General features: G+C 41.9%; 1 protein-coding gene across 2 annotated transcripts; it reads left to right on the top strand.

Moving 5' to 3' along the window:
* Window positions 1-3,354: 3,354 nt before the first annotated feature.
* LOC143332877 (sodium/potassium/calcium exchanger 3-like) lies at window positions 3,355-27,156 on the top strand. Of its 2 annotated transcripts, none has more exons than XM_076750706.1 (17): window positions 3,355-3,839; window positions 9,708-9,818; window positions 17,143-17,219; window positions 17,388-17,462; window positions 17,568-17,652; window positions 18,071-18,174; window positions 18,257-18,331; window positions 18,424-18,449; window positions 20,831-20,884; window positions 20,993-21,135; window positions 21,231-21,397; window positions 21,475-21,712; window positions 21,941-22,107; window positions 22,261-22,375; window positions 22,469-22,581; window positions 22,749-22,814; window positions 23,498-27,156. In XM_076750706.1, the coding sequence occupies exons 1-17, from the start codon at window positions 3,737-3,739 to the stop codon at window positions 23,606-23,608; spliced, it is 1,830 nt and encodes a 609-aa protein (XP_076606821.1). In that variant the 5' UTR covers window positions 3,355-3,736; the 3' UTR covers window positions 23,609-27,156. The 2 variants fall into 2 exon arrangements, with proteins under 2 accessions (XP_076606821.1, XP_076606823.1); XM_076750708.1 differs by having other exon boundaries at window positions 3,356-3,839; window positions 21,237-21,397; window positions 23,498-24,256.
* The last annotated feature ends 24 nt before the right edge of the window (window positions 27,157-27,180 follow it).

The following is a 27,180-nucleotide window of genomic DNA, read 5'->3' as shown; positions in this document are numbered from 1 at the left end:
TCTTATGTCCTTCTTCAACAGCTTCAGCATCACAATCAGCTGTTCATCATCTCACCATACACATCCAACACTCACATGCTTGGATGTCACTGCAATCATATCTGCTACACACCAACACCAAAGACATCCTCAATAGAGTGAAGCATCTCTAATTGAGATTCAAACCAGCCTGTATCACGTAAACACAAACCGAGACTCAGAGTGAGATAATACAGATTTAAAAGGCTTGATTGGATGCACATTCCCATCTCCCTGAATTGATACAGCATGAGGTAAGACAAATACACTTTCCAAAGCTTATTCCACGATCATAATACAGCACGACAACATCATACAAACATTTGCCAGGACTCTGTCCTCTGGAAGGCTTTCCTAAACACCCGCGGCAGAAAAACGCTTCATCTTCCCTGCCTTGACACCAGGAGGAGAACTGATGACAACAATGCGCCGGCCTATGTCTTTATTTGGGGTTGGAGCGCAGGACCGAGTCTGCAGTAGGGGCTATGTGTCACACACAGCTCAAGGGCTTAACGCCAGTTTGACTCATCCGTGTTCTGTAAATACAGAGGCCGTGTGCTGGTGCGTGTGTGTTTAGACTCTTGGTTTGCAGGGTTATATATTGTATTTTAAATGGCCATGCCACTGTTGCCCCACACACGACAATGGGACGAGGCCTAATGTGAGTTTGCCTGTAACATCGCCGCTGTGTTCCTGCCATAAATGAGACTTAACATTGCCTATGAGTCGGATTTCATAGGTTTGATCAGTATTACACATCCACAGATACAAACAACGGGTACATACTTTATCCATGAGGTCCTCTAATGTTTAGAAATACACCCAATAGTTTATTTATGCAGCCTAATGTGGAATTAAATTTCCATTTTTGGGAAAATACTAAAAGTTTGGCTTCAGTGCAATCTTAACAAAATCAATATAACTTTTAACAAAAAAATGCGAAAAACCTGAACAATTTAAAAAACAAAACTTGTGCAAGTTCTGTCCTTGCAGTAGCTGTACTCTAATAGAACAAGCAAATACTCATGTTTAACATGTTCCTGTGGGAAAAAAAAAACAACTCTTTTGTACATAAAGCATGGAAACTGTTAATAAATGACACACCTCATATAATAAGCTATGCAAGTCAATGATGAACTGATTAGAGTCATAAACTCTGCAGTTAAACATTAAAGAATGAAAAGCACCAGGACTCTACGGGCTTACTGATGTTTCATGAGGCTTTCACTTTTGACATTACTGAAGTTAAATTTTTAGCCGATGACATTAGCCAGACTACTTCTACTGTATGCTACATTCACATTTTCCACAAGAGGGTTTGTGTACTTTCTTGTACTTTCTGGGAAACTGGCAGAGTGGATTATTAGCAGACAGCACTGCAGCAGTGTTTCTTAATCTTCACCCTGTTTCTGGAAGGTCTCCATGTGACAAGTAGTCTTTGTTTCCCAAAACAGACAGTCACCTTCACTTTTAACATTTTTATTTATGAGTAACTTACGAGCTGAGGATGAGAGAATAAGACAGAAAACAGAAAAACTCAAAGAGAAACCTGTAGTGGCAAAAGATAGATCTTTTAATATTTTCACTTTTCCTGCAAGGCTTCAAATCTCATTTGTCTCAATAGAAGCAAAAAAAAAAAAATAAGAAAAATGAATCCAAAGTTTCATGGTTGAAATAGATAACATTACTGGATGTCACTTGATTCAAGTTATTTTGTGTTGGAAACAAGCCATGTCACCCAGCTGGTAGATTGTCCACTTGTTTATGTTAATAATAATAATACTATATTAAGTAAATTGTCAGGAAAGACATTTTCTGGCAGCTCACAGGGGAAGGGAAGCTTCAAATTCTCCTCCAGCTGGGTGCAGGCTGCAGGGGGTGGACACAAGAAACGCAATCCCTGCAATTTCATGCAATTGAACGCAATAAATAGCACCTTCCAAGCCTACAAACAAAATATTATAAGAACACCCAAATTTCTCATAGAGTTGAATCAACACCTCGCAGTCAGTCTCAACAAAAACTTCGCTGGTGGTACCTGATGCCACTGCATCATACTGTATTATTATTATGACTGTTACTTCAATGACTCCATCACCCTCTCCCACCCTCACCACCTCACATCATCAAACCCTATCTGAGAGGACAACTGGGTCCTCCCTCCCCAAAAAGGTCTATTTCCACCAGTTTCATTGAAGAGGACCATGTGAGATGGAAACTGGCTGTCAATTTAAACTATTAATAAGAATAACAGTTTTAAATGTTGCACCTTAAAGGCACACTGTGGAGTCTTTGATCACTAGTAGTACTATGGAGGAATGTTTTTAAGAGTGGGTCCCTGTTATCTCAGGCTGGCTTTGGAAACATCTTGTTCTTTTTACCAGCTTTAAAACTGAGGGTGCAGAGTTTGAAAGATGTGAGCATTTGCCACACATCAAGAGTTCAATACAAAGACTCCATCGTGTTGCATTATGGGAAGAGCTTAAACCATATTAAGGACTAAGGGTCAGAACCACTTTTACACTATGAAGCCAGCTAACATTACCTACTAGTCCAAAGGCACGAGGGCCAGCTCAGCATGTGTAGTGCAGCCTTTTAATTTGCAAAGCTCTCACCAGTGACTAAAAGTCAGTCTGAGATTTACTCTTATCTGGCCTCAGAGATTGCATTTTGGCCAATGAATTCTGCCTCCTGCTTTAAGGCGGACAGTTTACCTGCATGCAGCCAAAGCCCACTCAGAAGTGATCAGTACTGCTTGGACTATAAACAGACTACAAACCAGAACGCTTCAGATATCAAAATCTTGTCCCTTGCCCACAGATTCTGCATTCACGTGCATCTGTTCATAGAGATTAGTACTAACAAAATGATTTTCAAACTGTTCAAATAGTTGCATAATTTTGCTTTTAAGGTTCCTGAACAGATTATTTTTTTTGTATATATATCTTTAAGATAACTTAATCCATTTAGTAATTGCCATTCTTAACTCCAGTGCTGCATATTTTCCAGTTTCCCTGCTCTATTCACGCCCAATTAACTGAACCAGGTGTGTTCAGCCAATTAAGAGCTAATTGGATGTGGGCAGAGCAGGGAGAGGTGGAAAATGTGACGCAGTGTTGATGATGCTCTTCAGGACCAGTTGTTGCACTGGGAGGCTACAGGTGTTTATCCACCCCCGTGCTGTATGTTTTAACGCTTGGGAGTGAATACGCTGTTAGCATCTCTGCAGGGGTCCACAAGCTCAGAAAGGTGAAAGTGTCGCACACAGTTTTATTTCTACTGAACACGCTGTCCCCGAGTTTGTCGCCTCCTGGTGGCCACACAGAGGGACAGCACAGCACAGGCAGAGAGATAGAGAGAGCGAAGGCACACAGAGCTCAGAGCATGTCGCCTCCTGTTGCTGCTCCTCACTGTGGGATCTGCAGTCGACCTTTCAGACTGTACACATGAGCGCTGAGAGCTTTTGTTACGCGTCCACTCGCTATGTGCGACCCGGAGGTTTGGCGGAGTGAAGCGGCGCAGCGTCTGCTCTGAGCCTGGAGGGGAAAAGCAGGCTCGTGTTTGCGGGGATTTTTTGACACAACTTGGCAGACAAGTCGCTTGCTGCCGCTGCTGGAGGCGGTGGAGGTCTGTGCGGAGCCGCTTGCAGAGAAAGTGTGAAACAAGTGTCAAGGAGAGAGCAACAGATGTTTGTCGTCGATATGTGGCCGGCTGAGGAATGAGAGCAGCAGCGAGGCACCGGCGGCCCTTCCAGCGGTTCTGCTGCTGTGGAGTCGGGCTGGTCGCTGTCATTTGGCTCGCTCAGGTCATCCAGGCACCAGGTGAGACCTTAATATAGACATACGGGCTGAGCGCGCCTGCCTGCTTGCGTGCGTAATAATGATAATCCTATGGACATTCTCAGATGCGGGCTGGAAACTTAATGTAATATTGATATAAAAAAAACTAGTTTAGAATACGCTGCAGTTACTGATGAGTGTGTAAAGTATGCAAATACTATGCATGTAATACATTTTAGAGGAATTTGTAGACATTCATGTGTGTGCATGCCCTGAAGAGAGAAATGCAGTGAGATCCTTTATTAGAATAAAGATGATCAATTATTAACTAGTATGAACAGTGGATGTTGACAATGAAGAACCATACAGAAAGAACAAATCAAAAGGAATACAATATTTTTTTTATTTACACAATCTAAATTAGATTCGTTTCAAACTATTATTACTATCAGGAAAGAGCTACGTTCATTCATGTAGTAGAAAAATGCTGCATAATCCATGTATTCAGAGCACAACATGTGGTGCTTTGTCTTTGTCTGGTGCAAAGATCCAACATACTTCCCCTCTTATCCATGGTCCCCTTTTATATGCAATGTGAATATACTATATGCAGTGTGTCTGGTTCAGAAGTGGACAGGTGCTGATTTCTCCATCAAAATGAATTCAGGCAGAGTTAAAGCAGACACCACTATGACATTCAGTTGTCTAAATAAGAAAGAAGGCAGGTGCAGAGGTTGATTACTGTCAAAAGTAACAGACAGTGCTGCATGTCAGACTGCTGAAGCCCTGTCAATAAACGTTACATTTTTAAATCTCAGTTCAGTATTTTCTAAGATTTTCTGACTGCTAACCGTCTCCCAGCTTCTGTTCACGCTGCGGGAAGGTGACAGTTTGCTGATTGCATAAAGCAGACACAAATTGTGGCGTGTGGAAATCCAATCATTGGGGATGAGTACAGTTATACGTTACTGCAGATTCACCAGGCCTTCATTGGATATTTCATCTTTATCTCAGGAGAAATGCTGTGTATGACTGCGGATGTCAATGGTTCATTTTTTGTGGACGTGTTTGCCTGATCCTAAAATAGGTTGCCTGCCATTTTAATTTCTGCCTTTTCCCAGGCTGTCACTGGAGCTAGGCATGTGTTATTCATTCTCCTAAATGAATACTTGTTAAATGCAGATAAATAATACATACATTCATTTCACTTGTCTTGGATTGTTTATGGGAACTGTCATCTCATTCCATTCATGACACTATATAACAAAATCCCATGCGCAATACATCTGATTGACATAATCCTCATTTTTTGATTTTCCTCATCGGCCAATTCCTCATCAGTCCTGTCAGTAAAATAGACTTAAAAAAACTTGACACAGTGAACACAAAACATCTAGAATAAAAGGATATGTATTGTGGTGAATGTTACATGAATTATATGATGCACCAGTCACATCAGTATTTATTAATAACCAGAATGAGGTAATTTTTTTCTTGGCAGTAATTGAAGTCTGAGTTAGATACTTTAACGTCTCATCTAGCAGCATTGCACCTGAAGGCATCACACACACACACCCTCCTCCCTACAGCTCATTATCCTCTCATCACCTTCACTGATGTGGTCACAGACTGTCACACACACTCATCAGCTGCTTCAGCGCCAGCTATGTTTTTTCTCCGTAATCCCGTGTGCGTTACAACGACATGAATGAGTGAACGTTGGTTTTACTCGGGAGAATTTGATTTACATTGAGGTTTCATCCGAGATTTGCACACCGTCCTTTGCGAAAGAGTGTCTTGGTGAATGAGCCGTGTCATTAATATTTATACTTCACCTTTAAATTATGAGTGTGCCATCACCCAGAAGAGGTTTTTTGAACCAAGACCAAGGCTGCTTAACTTATAAACCATATAAAAGCACAGGGCAAAGCATGTGGTCTGCTGTTTGTAATGGCGACAGGCAGGTTATTCTCTCAACAGGTGGAAAATATTACGCATACTGCAGCATCCTGAATACCAGTGCTTTTAGAGCCATTTATGGATGTGCTGATCGACCATTCAATATTAATATCGGACGGATTCTGGCAAAGTAACCACTGGATATGAGAAAAATAACTTTCAATGAAAGTAACACCACCAGTGTGATGAAAAACTGTGAACATTGTTGGACTCAGTGAAGGAGTATGAAAAACTCCATCCACACTACAGCAAAGCAAAGCTGGTAGCTGCTAATACAACTGATAAATTCAACACAGTTCTTTGTTAAAGACGACTGGCTGTCATGTTTGCAAAAATGAGGTTTCGATTCTCAACTGGCCAACATTTTATCTCCAAGATATCTGTCCCTCGTCTGTACAAGCAAGAGGTGGATTCCTCTTGAAACGTGTCTAGAAAAGGCAGCAGCACAGAAAAAAAGCTTCCAACAGGGCAAAAAAGGCTAGTTGATATTAAAGCTGCAATAACTGATAGTTTTTGGTCACTTAGGGGCCGTGGAAACCAGCTGACACATTATCATCTTTTAAAGGTACAATGCGTGAGATATGGCCAGAATTCGAGCTTAAAACATTAAAGTTGTGGGCTGGTAAACAAACAAACAAACAAAACTAGCTTAAGCATTCTAAAGTGTTCTGTAGAGCTCAGGAGTCAGCTGATAATTCTCTGTAGGTTTCAGCAACCCCATTCACATACGTGTGATCCATTCTTAATATGAAAATATTGATTATATCCATCGACATATGTAAATCTCTGCCGTCATAATGTCAAACCGCTGTTTGTTGAATTTGAACATCTCTGACTTTGGCGCCCTCCAGTGGAGATCCACAGAGAGAGATGAATGGACTGAAAGCACATTAGATTGAACTAATTTGGCTCACTATGCAAACCTGAACAGGCTCACAGGTGTTGGTTTTGGACAATAAAAAAGGTGAATACTTCCAGTGTAGCTGTTCCCCAAAAGCCTCTACAAGATGGCAGCCGGAGCAAGACATGACCAATTGTGTGAGAATACTGATTTGAGCTTTGGTTTTGCAGTTTGGGGTTTTTTTTACTTTGAACTTGGTATTGTCTGGGCTCAGATGTTTATATAACTGTGGGTTTGATCCCATTTAAGGTTGAATCAAATGCTCATCAGCTCTCTGTTTACTGCAACATGACACTTACTAAATGTTCAGTGTGAATATCAGTGGAGAGCCAGAGGACTGCACTGTTATCTACATGGAAATCCTCAGAGTGTTGGACTGAAATCCAAATACCTGCATTGCCACTATTGAGGATTTCACAGTCGGAGACATTTACTACCACAGACTGTAGTCTCGCCCTGTGGAGGCAGTGAACCTGTTTAGGGTAAGACGCGAGGAAGCCGGTCTGTCCGGTCGATGTTTGATTGATGGGATCAAATGTCTTGTTTCTGCTAAAGAAGGAGGCGACAGTGGTTTGTCCTTCCTAAAGGGAAGAGGTGGTAGTGTGTGGCTTTGGACTTTTCTTGGTTCAAATACCAGTTTCTTCTCCCAGGGCTTGTAGAAATCAAATAGATGCTACGATTCAAGGATCCGCAGAAGTTACTCCATTTGGCACACAACATTAAGCATTTGGCAATATGTGATGCAGAGATTCAGCCTGGAGGTTATCTGCATTATTATACTGATGTGTCAAAAGATGAATTGTGAATTATTTATTTACACTTAACATTACGGTATTTACGCTTACCTTTTTGCACTCAGCCAGCGTGTTTATGTTGAGGAATGTGGCAGCAGGATTATGATATTTCCAGACAAACACCACATTTCATGTCTCATCAGCTTTCATCAGTGATCCCTCTGTAACCTCTTCCCTTTATGTTTACATTCTAGGCCTTTCGCAGACAGACTTATCGAGAGGAACAATCACTTTAACAGTTAAGTTAGCTTAAAACGCCATAGAGCACCAGCATAACAAGCAAGTCTAGGTCAAAAGTCAGGGTCAGAGTGAAGGCAGTGTTGCCAATCGCATGGAAAGTGGGTGAGTTTGTGATCTTTATGTCCAGCTTGTAATTGTCGTACAGTGGAGGTGGGCCACCTTTAACATTATAGAAATGAATACGCTTTTATCAAATGAAACTCTGGAAAAAGAGCAAGCTATTTGACACAACAAATGGCAAATATTTCATAAGTGTGGCTGTTGTTTAGGCTGTCATATACTAACTAAATTGATCACAAGACAAGAGGCGCCAACATCTGGGTGGTTTACCACCTCAGCTAAACAATTTCCTGGGGGAAACACTATTCAGCGTTGGCAATAGCAGAACCCTCAAACTTACTGGAAGATATAAAGGCCTGGAAAGGAATCAGAGAGTCGAACTTCTGTAATGACAACCGTCTGGGAGACAAGTAACACATGTAGGTTGAATTTACAAATACAAGCACAGTGAATAAGGACTTGCTTAAGTATTATTTAAGGAGCCTATTTATGTATAAATGAAGTCATTACTGTCAGATCAGCCTGTGGTTACACATAGATTATGTGAGTTGTTCAAGAAAGTAGTTTATGTATGTTGTACTGTAGTCCTGCTGGGAGCCATTGCTTTCCCACTATTGGGGTTGCAAGTCACCATTATTTGCACTCAGTGATAAGTTTTTAGATGGACTGATTGATAATTTAGTCTGTCTGAAAGTGGTAATTTTCCCAGTGTGATGTGTTCAATTTCCATGTTTTGTGCACATTTTTGCCAGATGACTTATGCAATCAATCAGCTGTCAGCGCAGTTCAGTTGACTGATGGTTTAGTCAAGTGACCATTGCAGCACTAATCAAATCTGAATCTGGCAAAAGAGAATAAGCATCACTTTTTTTTTCTCATTTCTCCTTCTTCCAGTGAGATAAGATGTGATTTAGGGGTTGGAGACTTCTCCCAGTTATAAGTGTGAGAGCGGCGCAGAGCCATCTGTGGCAGAAACCCATTTGAATTTCACACGAGTCGAACTCTTCTTGATGCCTCAACATGAAAGCCTTCACGTCTCCTCTCAGACACGACCACTGCCCTCGTGAAATTGGCTCATTGAGCTGTAAGGTACAAAGGGACACTACAGCGGCTGGCAATCAGGAAACGCATCGCACACAGACACCAAGCTGCCTCATGAATAAAAGGACGGTGTGTAGCACAGAGCGCAATAACCGCCTCACTATCTTCTTGCCGCTTGTTGGAAAGATCTCTGTGGGTGGTGGTGGAGGATAGCTGTATTTTTTTATCCGTTGGAGAGATGATAAGACAGATCTATCTGTGGGGAGTTCCTCTGCTGTCACCGTAGTAAAGCTGTTAAATCTGAAACCCACACAGAGATTAGCTATCGAGGGGTGAAATACAGAGCTGAAATACACACCATAAAGATTTCAGTGCTGATGGCTCGGGACAGCTGACTGAACATGCTGCTATCTCCCAGAGCCAGAAACATGAAACTACAGTCTGATGGGTCCTCGCGTGCGTCAAAAATAACTCTGGAGACAATATGTGGATGGTAGTAGTGGCCATCACAATACTTTAACAATACTCAGTTGATTTTCTGAGGGTTTAGTAAACACTTTTTCATTTAAAAACCAAACTATCAAAACAAGAAATGGATTCCTTCATCATTATAGTTACAAAATGACTGATTTTTAGTTTTATACTGGATAAAACAAGCCATTTTAAGACATAACCTTGGACTCTTGGAAACTATTGGGCAGCTTTCATTTTTTAATTGGATTCATTAATCATTTGGTCTATGAAATGATAGAAAGTAGTTAAAATCGCCCATCACATTTTACCAAATCTCATTTTGATGTGTTCAAATGTCTTGTTTTGTCTGACTAACACGTCAAAACCTGGAGAATGTTGAGGGCTTTTAAGTGTACCTGGCTGGATTTGCACTTAGATGACTCTGATGTTGTTTCGTAACAGAGACCGAGTCTTCTGGGCTTTTGCCAGGCGTGAGCGATTGGGCGCCACGATGGACTCGCAGGCTGATGCAGGAGAAGACAGACAACCAGAGCCTGGATCAGCCCCGAGCAGGTGAGTCCTCTGTACCTAGATAGATGCCGTCTGTTCCTCCAGGTCAGAACAGCAGACTCTCTCAGACTGTCTGCAACACCTGCTCATCATTCAATGCAGGGCTGTGCAATATGGACAATATCTTTTATCACAGTGTATGTACAGGCAGAAATGTCTGTTTTTCAAACATATCCAGTGATTTCAATACCTGATTGTATTATACAGAGAGGTGTTTCTGTTATCTAGTTGACCCTGATTGATATGAATAAGGTGGACAAAATAATAGAAACACCTGATCATGATGTGATGTTGTCATAATGCCCATGTCTAATTCAGTGTCTACATTATTTGGAATTAAAAGCACTTAACAAGACCATAAGAGCTGCAGGGGTTTCACCATGTTGGCGAAGGAGTTCATTTGGACACAAGATGAAGGGAGTCAGATGTGGCTTTAGTAATGTTTATACGTGCCTGTGCGTAGTGTATGCAGGTAAACAGGGAAGGCAGAGCGTTCCAGAGATTTCCTCTGCCTCTCCCCTGCAGGTGAACTGAAAGGTCATGCGGACAAAGCATTGTGTTATTTGTCAGGAGCATGTAGTCTGCGTCAAGCCTGTGCACCGAGAGACTCAAGGAGACAGACGGAGCACATGAGAGGGGGCTGCCACTCTCCTTTGCTTCCCTGGTCTTGATGGCACCCTGAATAGTTTGGACGGATTCAGACTGCTGTTCATGAAATTGTTGCTGAGACACGCAGCCAATCGACAGCCATAATCAGACCCCTGTTTCTCTGGTTCCCAGGCTAATTAACTGGCCGGCTGACACGAACCACATTCATCACAGCTGACAGTTTTGTTATTAAAAATTCAGATCGGAGAGGAAATCTCTTTATTGTTGCGGGGGAGAATACCACAGAGCAGATAAAATAACACGACTGCACAATGAAAAATCTTCTGTCTTACTGACAGAGTACATGTCTTTGCATCATTTGCATTTACTCTGCGCTGATATTAGGCTGTCAGTCACAATGCTGTATTGTATGCAAACTGCACAGTTATTGTTGAACCCTGAATACAAAACTTCAGGCTTATTGTCTCAGAAATGTATGCAAATCAAGTTCCGCTAACAATGTAACATGCAAATGGCCTGTTCAGACCACACTCCTAAATACCAGCTGAAGAATGCTCTGCCTGCTGAGGGGGCGCAACCCAAAAATATGCACACACAATGAATCATTTTAAGCTTTTAAAAATAGATTTAAGTGAAACACGCTTTGTTGACATCTCCTGCATGCATGTCTGCATGTGGCAGCAAAACACAGTGAATCAAAATGTCTGAGAGATTTCCCAGCACTTAAAAATGTGTTTTGTTTGTCACAGCAGCTGTGAAAGATGAGCATGTCCGGCCATCCTAATTTATTTGTAAAATGTTTATGTAATGTACATCTGGCACTTCTGCCATATCTAAGATTTGACTTATATGTGCACCAAGATATTTGTTTGCTTCAGCAGTGTCGCCTTGATGCCAAGCTGCATGCACTGGTGGTCAGTTATCGACTGTTTGGTGATACATTTAAACATTTCATATCACCAAACCTCAAATCTCCAAGCCATTGTTTAATCTTGAATAGATATATAATAAACAGTTCGACCTCCTGATAATCTCATCTGGGAACATAATTCCTCAGCTCAGTGACATTACACACAGTTGACACATTACAGGCACCTCACTGTCCCGCTGGCTAGCACACATCCTCTTCTGTGACATCACGTTAAAGGTGTTTCTTTCCTCCACACTTGAGAGAGAAAACGAGACTCAGAGTCTCTCTCTCTCTCTCTTTCTCTCCCCCCTCCTCTCTCTCTACCAGCCCTCCATTATTTGCTCTCCATTTGTGTCTTGCTACCTGATAACACACTTAACCTTTATTGAGTTCCTGGTTTGTAAACACATCGCCCTCATAATCTCTTGTAAAGACACAAGCATACTGCGGGGTGGATGCTTCACTGCGGTAATACACTGGAGATGAGCGGGCGAACAAAAAAGCTGGACAGGTAGTTTAAGACACGCCAGCGGGCACGGCTCCTGGCTCGGGTTGCCGCCCTCTTCCTCAGCAGGCCGCCTGACAGTGATTGCATAATCTGGAGTGTGATTAAAAAGCCTGGCCTGGACCTCGGGGATATTATCTTGGGGATTGCACAATAACGTCCAGCCCCAGGCTCTTCTTTCTCTCTTTTCATCCCTCCACTGCTTAACAAGATGGAGACAGTGCGACCCGCCGTCAGCCGACAAGCCTCTGAGACCGCTGTTGCTAGGCAACTGAATGCTAAATTTTGAAACCCAGACAATTCTGTCTTTCAAGCATTAAAAGTGCAAAGCAAAGAACTAAAAATAGACGGAGCGGAGAGGGCGGTGGGGGCGAATGAATCCAAATGATGTAAATGAAGTAAACGGCTCGTACTGTGTTTGCCGTCGAGGATTGTTGATGATGATGTTTATTTTGGCGAGCGAGAGTCAGCTGAGAATAGTATTTTTTCCACAGCCATATCTTCGAGGTTTTTATGGGAACGCGTTGAGAAAGAGAAGCTGGCAGATAATCTAACAGAAACTGTCTTCGAATGGAGTTGGGCTGTTATCAGAGCAGTGAGATGATGGATGCCTCACAAAGCAAACAGCAGTTCATTTGACCATTATTTGGATCCCGCTCACTCCCTTTCACTTTCTGCCCACAAAAATGACATTTAAGGAGCAGAAGGCAGAGGTTAGGGCTGAGCGGGAGTCTAAAAAGCCTCGAGTGTCATTAAAGAGACGTTTCACTGTTTCCTCAGATCTTACCTTTTATTTCCTCGCTCACCGAGCTGATGGGGTTGATCAAGCTGAGAGACAAAGCTACACCCCAAGCATTTTTTTTTTTTTTTGTCATGCACGTCTGTCACTACAATAACATGATGTTTAGTGTATTTATTGACAGGCGAGGTGGTTGGTGCGGCGTGAAGCCCTGCTGTCGTTTCATCAGCATTGCATTCAAACTGCCTCAAAGGAAAGCAAATCAAAGAACAAATGCATAATTGAATTTACATTACACACCTGGATGAAATATTTATTTTTTTGATTCCTCATGAAAAATGCAGGCTTATTGCAGAGGTCTGTGTGTGTGTGTGTGTGTGCGCGCGTGTGTGTGTGCGCATGCTCAATACGCCGAGGCCGGTTTGGTTGATGCATGACACAACTTTACTCGGTGTGCCAGTCGATACCGTAGCTTGACTCCAGGACACCCTGCAGACTCTCTGATCGATAACATTACTCTGCACCGCCCACTGCCCCTTCAATCAGCAACACTGAAGCCCCCCGCAGCAGATTGACTCATAAAGAGCTCAGCCCCTCACATCAGCACTGGTTTCACTGAGCGGAGATCTCATTTGTAATACCTTCTGAAGAATCTGCTCGGCATTGAGCGTATACTTAAAGGTCTAATCTGCAGCACGGGCTTCATTGATCTGGGCTCAGATAAAATACACATGATGGCACAAAATCTGTCATCAGCAGCCATAGCACTGCAGTAGAAGCAGATCTTAGACTGTGCCTTTTTTAGTTTTCATCTCTGCATTTGCTGTTTGGACTTAAGACTAGAGCTGTTATCTGTCGTTATTGTACGGTCAAAGTTAGACTACAGTAAACTGGTAACTGGTTGATGTCTGGCTGCGGTTTAAAATAGGCAACAGTGTTTTATAGCTGCCATAAATGTTAATGTGGACTCAACTAAAAGCGAATCAACTTTCATATAGCAGACACTCAGTGTGTTGAGACTGATCTTGTCTTGTGTAATGGGTGCCTCCTCCTTTTATAATGCTGCAGTTAATATATAAACATGTTGCTTAGTGCTCTTTTCCTGTCACTGAGTCATTTTCTCTTCCTGTCAGTTTTTTATTGATCTGGTCTTGACAAAGTTCAACAAAGCAAGGAAACATCTGATAATCATCACACATCTACCATATCTGCTTGTTAACTATCAATAAAGCCAGAAGTCTGAGAAATCCAAACTAAATGAGGGAGTTCATGATGCACAAGAGAAACAGTGAAATCTAATCAAATAATGAATCCTTACAGCCCCACACTTCAAATTGGATCCGTTTGGTTTTTTTTTCAAAGACTGTCCCCTTAACATAGAGCACTGAACACATATTTTAATCTTTGGATCTTCGTGTCTGGGAGTTGGCCCATAGTGCTCCATTACTTAAAGGATGATACAGATGATCTCAATAATTACAGACCAATCTCCAAAGTATCTTGTTTGCAAAAGTCTTTGGTAAATAACCTGCTCAAGGTATTTCTTTCAAGTCACTCTGGATTAAGTCGACACCAATCTGGATTTAGAGCCAATCACAGCACTATTTCAGTCATAACCACTTTAGACAATAAGAAGCATTGTGCTGCCCTTTTTGTAGATCAAAAGCATGTGATACAGCTGAGCATCCCTTGCTCTCATCAAGGTTATGCAGTATTGGCCTTCAGAACTGTCTGAGAGACTTTAGTGTGCGTGAAGTGAATGTGAATCTAACATTGAGAGAGTTACTGAGTATAGATACCTTGGCATCTGGTTTGATGATAAATTTACATTACACCATATAGGCAGCCTTGCCAGCAGTCTGTCTCAAAACATTGGCCTTTTTTACGGAAACAGACCAGCTTTTCAACCAGCTTTAAAGCCCAAGACATGGTCTGTCATTCTGCCTTCAGATTTGTGACTGGTGATAGCTATGGTACTTCCATTATATCCTGAATGATAAGGTGGGTTGTTCTTCTCTGGCAGAGAGGCCTGATATACATTGCTACCACCTAACATCTCACTGATGCTGGATTGGAACTGCGGACCCAATCAGACTCAATCATATCTGTGGCTTATGGCTTAAGGTCCCTTGAGCATGAACTGAATTTGAAAAGCCAACATTTTATTTCAGTGACCTAAATCCTTGGAATGATCTCCAACGCTAAAAATCAATACTCTACTAACCTATGGGCAGTTTAAAACCAGGCTCACAAACCTCCCTGCTTCACGGTATAGCTTGTTTGTTTAATGATTCAGTCAGTTCATTAAAGCTTCACATTTGCCCCGTCTGCTTCCCGCTGCACAGGAGGTCATGTCCAGTTTGTGTGCAACAGATGTTAGAGGTTTGAAGAAATATATGGAGCTATGTGGACTAGTCGATTATCTTTTAAAGAATCAGAGTATTCCAGCTTGTGGAGGAATGAAACGAAGATATGCGAGCTGCTGTGAAGACTGTGACAGACAGAACTGGATCAGAGGTGAACGACTTGTGGGAGCATTTTGCAATTCTGGCAGTGAAGAGACACCAAGCACAGAGAGAAGTGATGTTAGAGGCCTGAGTACAGACACAAGAGTAACCACACATCAACACTGCAGCCCAGATCTTTCCTTAATTCACTGAAGCTCACTGCTCGACCTCTCATTACAAAGCTACTGACTTATCAAGCTGATGGCACATCTGTCTTAAATCCCTGAGTCGGGAAGTTGCACATGTGGGATCATCTTTAACCCCGGTGTTTCAGTTTGTGGTCTGCTGTTGTGAAACCGCGACATAAGAGTCCTGGCAAAGCGCATTCCTGTCCAGCAGCCTTCAGCAAACCAGTGCACTGTTTCTGTCTCGATGGCGTCCTTCCCCCTCCCTCGCCCTCTCAGACCTCTCCTGAGGGTTTGTAAGGAAAAATAAATATTTTTAGAAATTGCGGTCCAGAGCTGCTGTCACTTCTCTTTTTTTTTCGTTTTTCATAAACCCTAACCATGGGAAACACATATTCACCTCCCCCTTTCTCACTGTTCACGCAATTGCCTTTGGCTTCCTCCTGCCACCCATGAAAAAAAAAAAAAAAGCAGCCCCCAGGGAGAGGGTCGCCATAGCAACTACCTTCCCCAGAGCAACTCCTCAAAGCATCCATCTGAGCTACACGTCGCAGGCCCACGTTTCCACCAACAGAATAACCTGAGAGTCTGTGTTTCGGGGCCGGAATGAGACTCGGGAGGTTTCCAGGGCTGTTGGACAGGACGCAGAGAGGAGAGGAGAAGAAGAAGGTGAAAGAAATAAAGCCACAGAGGGAGCAACAGATGTCCAACAGCTGATCAGCCCGACGGGCCGCTTGAGGAGACGCAAACAGTGCTGCTTCGCATTCAGGCTCCCTCTTTCGTGCGATAAGATGACAGAAAGTTTACATGCTAAGCCTCGATGATTTAGTGGACGGGCCCTGCCATGCAATAACAGCTGGCACACAGAAAACAGGCCTCTTCCTCTCAGAGAGCAGAAAGCAGAGACGCAGCACCCTGCCAACCTCCAGGAACTCACTTCAACTCGAACTTGAAAATGATGCACAAGAAGCATCCAGGCAGGCGGCGCTGTGCTCTGGCAGAGACACAAATGTTTAAACATCACTGCACAAACATTTACATTTTCCAACTGAACATAGCAAATTACTGTCCCCTCCTCAGGACCATATGGCCTCCTCCTCCTCCTCCTCTCTCTCTCTCTCTCTCTGTCTCTCTGTCTCTGACACATCAGCGTCAAAGATCAAATCTCATATCCCCGATCACAAGGGACCCTCTCTTAATCCATGCAGCCTGTTGTTCAGTTTCCATGCAGCCGCGGTGCAGCGTGCATCGTGACGGCTGCTCTGTGCTCATTGTGTGCCTGTCGAGCCACAGTTGTCTCACACAGCAGAAGAGCTATTAATAGCTCCGTGCTCCCCAGTAGTTTAAATTCATCCAGCTCGGCTCAGAGTTGTAAATTGGAGCTGTACCACACTCTCGAGGCCCTCTTTTGTAAAGTCGAGGGAACAGAGGGAAGCTAAGCTGTCATTAACTGCTTGTTTTCTGTTACACTCGAGGAAGGACAGGAAGCAGCTGCCAGTTTCACTTCCTGTCACACTCAAGTGTACGACTCTGTGTCTGCACGATGATGTAGGTTGTACCACATCTGAAAATAATGGTGTCTGAAGTTAAGACATACAGGATGATAACACTGAGTTTTAATCATGTTCTTCATCTCTTTGAGCTCATTTTGAAATGTCAGGTTGTCATTAAAGATAGTGACACTCTCAGAAATTGGAAGGAAACAAAGCATAGTGATATATTTCATTTGGTAAATGTAAAGGATGTTTCCTTTATTTGCATGCTTTATTATCAATATGAACATATGTGCTAAATCAGTTTTTTCTTCAGTGAATAGATGTTGATGTTTTGCAGCTTGTAGATTGTGGCTGCTTTTGATTGGAAGAAGAAATGAACTCAGAAATGAAATGAGTGTTTCAGTTGCTTATCATCGCGTCTGTCTCCCCCTCGCAGCCATCCATGAGTTTCCAGAGGACATCTTTACCAAGGAGCAGAGGAAGAAGGGGGCTGTGCTCCTGCATACGCTCTGTGTGAGTATTTCCCACAAGATCGCCTGAAATCTGCATTTTTTTTCTCCTTTATTTAGCTCCTTGACTGACTCATCACACTAAGATCTGATATCATTATAAGCAGCACATATTCCAAACCAAGATGTGTCTTATAAAAAGTGTGTATGTGTCCCTCGTCTCTCTCTCCAGGCCATCTACATGTTCTACGCTCTGGCCATCGTCTGTGACGACTACTTTGTCCCTTCCCTTGAGAAAATATCTGAGGTGAGGAATCAGGATCAACCAGTCTTCATATATAATTTTCATAATTGAACACGTCATTATTTGATTCATGTTATTTTATCCTGGTCTGCTGTTTTAATCTTTCAGAACCTGCAGCTCAGTGAAGATGTGGCCGGGGCGACATTTATGGCTGCAGGAAGCTCTGCTCCAGAGCTTTTCACCTCTCTTATTGGTTAGTAGCTCAGCCAATCAAGACCAAGTCCCAGTTGTGGCAGGCATATAAAAGCATGCCAAAATGAGTTTTCACTCACCTTTGATATTTTATCAGAGAAATGCTGGAATTTGAAATCTACAGTGCCAATATGATCCAGGAGATGTCAGCAGAGTGTTTTTTTAAAAAAAGCTCTGAATGGACTTTCCTTATCCTGATTCCTTGTAGGTATTTTGTTGGAGGTTAGTGACTAAGAGCTGGATGGCATGTGTTTCTCTGCATGTGTGTGTAAATCAAAATGAAAAAATATAAGAGCCGACAGAAGTTGATAGGGGATGACAGACTGCAGGGATTTCATCTGACCTGAAACCAAACAAAGCCACGCACTAAATGCACACATATGACTCCCTCCCCTCCCTTCTGTGTCACCCACCCTCAGGCGTCTTCATCACCAAAGGAGACGTTGGAGTCGGCACGATTGTTGGCTCGGCCGTCTTCAACATCCTGGTCATCATCGGCCTGAGTGGGATCTTTGCAGGCCAGGTAGGAAAAAAAACTTGCCCACATCTTGCATGCAGTTGTTCCTGAGCGTCTGAACACTAACATTTCAAACCTTTCTCCGCAGACGGTGGTCCTAACATGGTGGTCCCTTTTCAGAGATTCCTCCTACTACATCCTCTCCGTAGTGACGCTCATCATGGTGAGATGTGCTTTTAATCAAAGTGACTAGTGTGTGTTAAGCTTTTGTTCCCTACATTGTGTTCTGAAGAGTCCTTTTTTTCCTCTCTTTAGGTGATCTATGATGCCAGAGTGGTCTGGTGAGTTCACATAGATTGAATTCTGTGCTTTAAAAAAAGAAAAAAGGTTTTCACATATATCAGCTGCATAAATGAGTTTGAATTTATCTTTGGGGCTCAACTTGTTGGAAAGGTCTTGGATAGCGAGATGAGAGTCAACAGAAGAGGAGATGACATTTCCATTAACCTTCACTCACAATCACGATGTTTTCACATGATGAGAATGAATGAAAATGTCATTTTATGCCAAATTCACAAATGTACTCTGGTAAAAATGTACTGAATGTATCAGACTCTGCATAATATTCACTGTGGCAGTGGTTGAACTAAGTAACTAAGTAACTAAGTAACTAAGCACATTAAGTATAATTTTGAGGTGCCTTACTTGAGTACATCCATTTTCTGCTACTAAAGAGGCAAATACTGCACTTTTTACTCCACTATGTTTATTTCAAACCTTTATAGTTACTTTGTAGATTCAACAATAATACAATTGTAATAGTATAATATAGAAAATATCAGATTATGGTGACCTATGGTGCACATTTACCAGCTGGAACATTTAAGTAAATGAACATATAAATACATCAGCAGTTATAATACAATAGTATTATATTGGCTGTTCTTCATAATGAGTACTTTGATGTTAAATACTTTCATTTAAATTTTGAATGCAGGACTATTTTTACACTGTAGTTTTCCTACTTTTACACAAGTAAAAGATCTGAGTACTTCTCCCACTACTGCAGTATTAACAGGGCACATTTCCATAGAAGCACTTCTGCTGTAGACATCTGTATTCACACTGACACAGATCTGCACACTCAAAGGACAGCATTACATTCTGGTTACATTTGTACTCGACAAATACCAACACATATGAATATGCATTCCCGGTCAGCCGTGGCTCATTCCAAAGGCAGCAGAGGTGACGAAGCACAGGATCAATTTAAAATCTGCTGGCGTGTGTCATCAGCGGCAGCCAGTGCACATACGATCAGTGATTTGAAGCTTAGCTGTTGGATTGATTTGGAAATAGCTGTTCAGTTGATTTCTTTTCCTTCTCAACAGGCTTGGGTCCTGCTCTTCATCCCTTTTTAGCGTCTTAGCTTCTGAACGTTTTCTATTCTGTCGACCTGAGGTTATAAAAGCTGTTGTCTGTGCCAGTGGTTTTAATGAAAGAGTGGATTTATTCATGGCCTTAATGTCGGCCGTAGCCGTGGACTCCAGTGATATATGGCAGACTGTTTATTGAATCGTAGCGTGCCAAGCCAAGGTTGTTCTGGTGTATTTCACCTCACCACTCTTCTTCTCAATACGCTTTGTCAGATTTGTGTTTCAGCTTACTTTCCCAAATCACTGCATGCTCAGAATATCTGAGATACGAGCGTGCACATGTGCAGCAGTGGTCATCTAGCATCTATCCAACGCTCTTAGTGCTGTGCTCCAGGTTTAAGCCTCTGCAAAATTGTTATTTCTATATAACACATTTTCGTAGGATTCTGATTGGTGCACAGAAATATGTCACTTTTTTTCTAACTGAGCCATGTTCACTTCAAACCAGCGAAAAAAACAAGAATTAATACACAAATACAAACATTCCTCATGTAAAATAACCAAACACTGATAGAGGAAATAAGTCTTCAGAGCCTTTAAAATATTAGAATTTTAAATTGAGCACAGGATTTACGAGGTTTGGAGACAAATATATGTTCCGGTTAATGTTAATTGCAAGTTAAAAAGCTGTCACCAGGAAATGGCTCAAGACAGAGGTACCTAAGTTAGTTCTATTTTTTTTTGGGGGGGGGGGGGAGTGTAAGAGACAAAAATGTTTGATGGATGTAGGGATGTCTATCTTAATAAAAGAAAGAATTAGTTAAAGATATTAGAATTTTGAAATTGTAACACTTCACTTTTTAAAATTTCAATCACAAAGAAAGCAATTATGAGAAAGAAGTGATGGAAATGACGGAGATTGATTTAATTAAATGATTTCAGATGAAGATTATGTCAGTGCAGATAATAACAACTACTATTCGTCCTCCTTCCTCCAGCTTGTGTTTTTTTCCCCCCATTTTTTCCCTTTTAAAAATCTAGGTTGTTGCGGAGAGATGCTGTATGAACTTATTGCGTCGATGTTTTCTATGTAATAGATATTAGATATAATCGAATTCTGATCAGAAATATTTAAGAATGAATTCTTTTCAATCCACATTATCCACACATTGTGAACAGTATCACTGCCGTTACAGTATGATTGAAGCGAGGCTAAAGGTTCACTGTCTCTGCCATCTGTTTTCTTTGTTGTTTTGAATGGAGGCTCACTCACAGTGCAAACACAAACTTTGCAGCTCTGCGGTGTGTCACACCAGACTGACACGAATGTGCTTCTTGCTGTGCAGGTGGGAGTCCTTGCTCCTCATGACCATGTATGGAGTCTACATTGTAATCATGAAGTAAGTTTATTAAAAGACCAAATCAGTCATCGCGCCTCCACACAAAACACACTCTGTGTATTGTATATACTGTAAGGATGTAAGCAAACAGTATCTGATTGGTTGCAGGTTCAACTCCCAGCTCCTGGCGTTTGTGACGCGTCAGCTCAGGAGCGGCAGGCTGTGCTGCCCCGGATCAGAGGACCACAGAGAAGACAAGGCGGGAGAGGACGCCTCTGCTTGCAACACCTCCATGGTGCTTCTCAACAAAGGTCAGCGGACGTTAGAATAATCCTGTCGTCTTTGCAGCTTCGTGTCTGTTCACTGCTGTCAGAGTCAGAAGTCAAATATAACAACCTGTACACAGGCCAAGCCCACAATCAGGAGCCTCCTCCAGTCGTCATGGTGGATGAGCTTCTCATCCTCAACCCCCACAAGCTGTCCTTCTCTGACGCTGGCCTCCGTATCATGATCACCCCCCACTTCTCACCCCGCACCAGGCTCTCCATGGCAGGACGCATGCTCATCAGTGAGGTATTTGGTGCGCAAGTCAAAGGCAAGCACATCTTTTCCGAGCCCTGCAACCAAAGCTTCCCGCTCTCCTCCTGCAGAGACAGAGGCTGATCCAGAGTTCGAAGAACCAGCGGGACGGTGAGGCCGGCCCCGGGTCACGAGGGGGGTCAGCCAGCAACAGCCTGAAGACGACGGCCTCCTGCAGTCTGGAGAACGGAGGCAGGGAACCTGGGACAGGAGACACAGAGACAGGAGACAAGCTGGGGGTCGAGGCGAGCCAGCCAGAGGAAGAAGAGGATGATGAAGATGGGATTTTCAGTCCCGTGCGCATACCAGGTGAGGAAGATCCAGCACTAACAGATGTAACCTGTAATGATTTTTTTTTTTTTTTTTTTTAAGTGCTGATATTGATATAATGGTATAATCAATTCTGTTGATTTTCTTGTTAATGTATTGTCTTTGAACAAACTTTATTAGAAATTCTCACATGAACAAACTCTCCTTTCTTGGTTGACAAAAGTCCTTAAAATACCTCATTAAAAACCGACTTCCTGCTCTTCACAGGTAGCTGCTGTGCGCGGGTCAAGTGGGTGATCACGTGGCCTCTGGGCCTCCTGCTCTACTGCACTGTGCCTAACTGTATTCTGCCACGCTGGCACCGCTGGTTCATGGTCACCTTTGTGGCCTCCACCCTGTGGATCGCTGTCTTCTCCTACCTCATGGTGTGGATGGTAAGGGGGCAGAATGACAGAGAGCTCCACTGAAACAACAAAAAAACCCTTCAAACAAAAATGACCAACACGTGATCACAGATGCTTCAGGTGGCTGTTGGTCTGCTACACCAATGCAGTTATAATCTACAGGTTTGTGTCCTGATGTTTCAGGTGACCATCATCAGCTACACACTAGACATCCCAGACTACATCATGGGTATAACCTTCCTGGCGGCAGGGACCAGTGTGCCAGACTGCATGGCGAGTCTGATTGTAGCTCGACAAGGTAAGAAAACATAAAGCGCCTTTTGCCTGTCGTCCCTCTGTGGTGCAAGTGCTTCAGTTCAGCGTTTCTCTGTCACTGCCCGTCTCTTTTCAGGCATGGGGGACATGGCAGTGTCTAACTCCATAGGCAGCAATATCTTTGACATCCTGCTGGGTTTGGGATTCCCCTGGGCTTTGCGTACCCTTGTGGTGGACCACGGATCATCAGTATGCGTTCACACCCTACAATACCAGTCTCTTTCTCCTCCTGTCTGTGATTGTCCTGGTTTAATGAATGTCTCTGTGTGTGTTTGAGAGAGCCATCGTAAGATTTGTGTTCTTAATTCTGTTAGATATTCAGAAATTGTTACACCTCGTTGTCCCCTCCCCCACAGGTCTTCATAAATAATAAAGGACTAGTGTATTCTGTCATCCTGCTGCTGGCATCTGTGTTTCTGACGGTGAGGAAACACCATGACATACCAAATGTTGCATAGTTGTTTTAATAAATGTTGTCAGTATGCAGAATAATTCAGTAAAGGTAGATTTTAATTCAGTTCAAGCCATGTTTTAGTATGTTGCATTGTTCATTCAGTATCTCTGTTTTTAGTGGCTTTTAATGAATCAAGACGGACAGATTGCATTGAGCTCGAGAAGCTTGTGGAACAGAGGCCAGCCTCGACAGGCCATCATGACTTTGGCTCTTATTATCAGTTGATTAAAGCTCATCACATACACATTAATATTGATGTATGTGTTGGCTCATGTGGCTGATACATTGGGGAATAATACTGTGGAGCAGCTAGCAGCTAATAAACCAGATATTTCCCTCAGGAGCTGGTGCAGAGTAAAACAGCACAAAAGGGAGAGTGAGTGTCGGATTTCCATGCACCTGTCAGGTGGCCAGAAGCACGAGTCCAAATGAATGTTAACGCTGCTCCATATCTGCTGTCTGTGTTAATAGTTAACTTTACAATATGTCAATGTTTACATCTTGTTGCACTGACCCCAAGCAGCGAATGAATAAATGAATGCAGGTTTAAGGGACACTTAGAAAAATGGCTGACCTATTGGATATTGGCCTCAAAAGTAGTGGTGTAACCATCGTCGTGGCTCTTCCTCACTGCTGTTTCTCTGCTTTCAGGTGACGAGCGTTCATCTGAACCACTGGAGGCTGGATCGGCGGCTGGGTCTGGGCCTGATGTTTCTCTATGCCATCTTCCTGCTCTGCTCCATCCTCTTCGGGCAGATGTGAGGCCTTAAGGTCAAAGGTCAACCCCGTCAGACAACATGCTGAGTACCTAAAATAGAGTAACATCGTTGTTGTGTTCCTTGTGAGAGTTTTTTCCGTGCACCTCCGTAGGATTCACTAAGGTGATGCTGTACACATGCAACCACACAAATACACACTGACGTCTTTTATCGATAGCACAGTTTCCTCCTTTTTGTACAGTCTAGTGTTTGAAAGCAGTCAGTCTTTTCAGTATCCAACTGGGTGGCCTATCAGAAAATGTAATGACATGGCAGATGGAAGCCTTAAACTGCAATATGAAATAGGAAGTGACATCACAAAAAAATGTGATTTAGAAATCAAATGTTCTGGTCCTCATCAGCTAGCTTGTTGCATAATGTTGATAATTATATACCATTTAATTATTATTATATACCATAAAAGTCATATTATTATATACCAGATGATTATTATTACCATGCACCATTAGATTATTATATGCTAAAATTTCACCCATAACAACGTTGGCATTATATTTCGTCTTTTTATCTGTGAATATATGACAAAACTTTCAGTTTTAGACAAGTGACCTCCTGTTAAAATTAAGCCAAGTCAGGGCACCAGCCAAATAACACCCTACAAATCACATGTGCTTCTGCTTGCTACTTATTTAAAAAAAAAAATATATATAAATATATATCACTATTTCATGAAAGCAATAAGCCGTTAGAAGTTCAGATTTACTGCAGTTTTATAGACTCGGTATAGTTTTAACTGTCTAAAAGCACACATTTAGGCTCATACTCGTTGACGAACGGACATTATGCCAATGACACAAGCGTCTCGTGCTTTCAGGGACTGTCGCTTCTTGTCACTGCAGCTCTCGTCCACTGTTTAGCTGACTTATTTATATTTTTCACGTTCGTGTTCTCCAACCTGCTGCAGCCGAGCACTGGCTCATTGAATTCATCAACAGCACAGCAAAAAAAAAAGACGTTTTTTATAATAGAGAGTGAGTTCATTCGGCTGCGTGTGCTCTGCTGCTGGATCCACATACTGTCTCCCCAGGAGTGTTCAGTCGTGTGTAGGTCTGGCATCGCTAAGCGGTCTGAGCAGGACATGCACAGGTAGACAGCTGCAGGTGGAATCAAGCGTTGAATAAAGTTACCTGATTTGGAATTGATATATATTTATGGAATACTTTAATCTGCCATGTCATGCTTGATTAATATTATCTGTTGGCCTTATGTTTGAATACCCTTGTATGTTTCGAATGTACACCCTAGCTGACTTTACCAATAGTGTGGAAATATTTACATGCATTCAAATGTAGCAGGCAGAACTGAATTACAGCCTCTGAACAGACAGTGAGGTACTTTAGTCCTACAACAAAGGACACCGTGTGTGTGTGTATGTGTGTCTGTAGGTGTGTGTGTGTGTGTGTGTGTGTGTGTGTGTGTGTGTGTGTGTGTGTCGGAAGACTTGTATAACAGAAACACTGATACGAAAATGCACATTATTGTGACAATATTTTGAAGATTTTGCCTCACTGCTTATAAGCAAGTATTGGTACATCTTAATGTACGTAAAGAGATGAACCTAGTGTTACAGTATTTTTAGAGGTCTTATTACTATGAAATCTAATATATAATGTACTTCTATGAGCATCACAAACTTTGATGACTTTGAGTGCAGGTTAGTTGTAATACTTCATGTTTAGGTATGACAATCGACGTTTGTATTGTTTCGTGTACATTTTATGGATTATTTCCCTTTGGTGGAACATTTTCAGGACAGACGCTGCACATTATATATACACACACACACGTATTGTGTTTGTGTTAGAAATAATGCTGCATATTCCATATTCATATATTTCTGCTGTCCCTCTGTCCTTATATGAAAATTAGTTATTTGGACACGTATAATACGATGAATTCAAGTCGAAATGTTCCACCAAATCTGGGCAAATCGTTTTGTCTTTTCTTCAAATGGCTGTATAATTATTGTCATTGTCTACTTGACAATACTTTTTACTGTTTGTAAATGTTTAATTTACATAGTTTTACAATAATGAATGTCAGACAGAGACTAGTTTTGTGGTGTTTTTGATATTTTTAAAAAATACATAATGTAAGCCTACTTGTGAACTATTGTAACAGAATGAATGCATATTTGTCTGCTTGTTGAGTGGAATACGAAGGCTGTAATGTGAGACTAGCACTCCGTTTATTATGAATTCACTTGCAGTTGTGTCTTAAAATCTTCTCAGCGCCACGATTTTCTTTTATTTCAGTATTGATTCATTGACACACTCCTCAATATAGCTCCCGTTTACAGGTTTAAATGAAGTAAACAAAGCGCATAACAAAATGATTTTCAAGTGGATAGAATATTCAAATTTGTGAACGTGCAAGCAGTTAATCTGAGTTTTTCCTGTTAGCTGAAATTAGTTTTCACTTCAGACTGATGCAGTTTATTGAAACCATTCACACCTTTTAAATTTCTTTAGGAACTGCAGTGGATAATGTCAAATGTTTCTTATCAAACAGGAGAAGAACATTGACAGGAAGTATGCCTTTTCCTGCTAAATGCCTCAAAAACATTTTCTCATCTACTGTATTATTCATACTTTGTGTTGTAGAGTTTGAAAGTGGAGCTACATTTAGACATATTTGATCCGCTCAGAAGTCATGCCATGAGGTTTGACATCAGATCCCATCAGTGCATTTTAATGAGTGCTGTTAAAATGTAATAATCATCCTTTAACTGGCCACATCCCAGACAGAACAGGAGGTCGTAGGTGGCTTGTTCGAACGCCTGCTGCTTGCCCACAAAACTGTTAATTAGCGCTGAAAAGATTATTTGAGCTAATCAACGGAAAATCAATCAACAACTATCCTGATAATTAATAATAACAATTCATTGTTTGAGCAAAAAACACTCATTAGTTGCAGCCACTCAAACACGAGGATTTGCGGCTGCTGTCTTTGCTAGTTGAGCGAATCAGCCGTCAGACTGCCTCCTGCTTTGGGAGATAAAGATGACACTTTTCACTGTTTTCTGCCATTTTATGGACTGACCAATTAATCAGATGGAAAAAAATGAATTGGCAATGAAAGGCATTGTTTGTTTCCTGTTCTTAATTAAGCTTTTTTTTTTTATTATTATTATTTTGCTTTCTCTGAGGTAGAAACTGTGTCTGTGTATCCTCACTATCTTCATCCTTATTAAACATCCTCATGAACCTCAACCATCAGTAACTAATTGTGATTTGCCAGAGGATGATTCACCGCAGTCTTTGGAGTGTTCTGTCACTCAGCTGTTGGGAGTCTCTGCTGGAAACTCTTGTATTCAAATCCTGTAGTAATCTCATTACAGTGGTCATGGCTACAGAGAGACAACAGCACCAAACCAAACAAATGAACTGTTGTGCTTTCACAGCAGTCAAAGGATGTTCTGTTTATTCTGCTGTGATGTTGGAGTAGAAGTTGAAATTTATTGCTTAGAGGTCGTATGGGATCATAGAAGACTGTTGTATCTTGAGTCCAATAAAAAAAAAAAACTGTGCAATAACAATTCATCTCTTTCACCTG

Source organism: Chaetodon auriga, chromosome 15, assembly GCF_051107435.1.
Source record: "Chaetodon auriga isolate fChaAug3 chromosome 15, fChaAug3.hap1, whole genome shotgun sequence".
NCBI lineage: Eukaryota > Metazoa > Chordata > Actinopteri > Chaetodontiformes > Chaetodontidae > Chaetodon > Chaetodon auriga.
The sequence above is the reverse complement of the archived record's forward strand: the minus strand, read 5'-3'. Positions and strand labels throughout refer to the sequence as shown.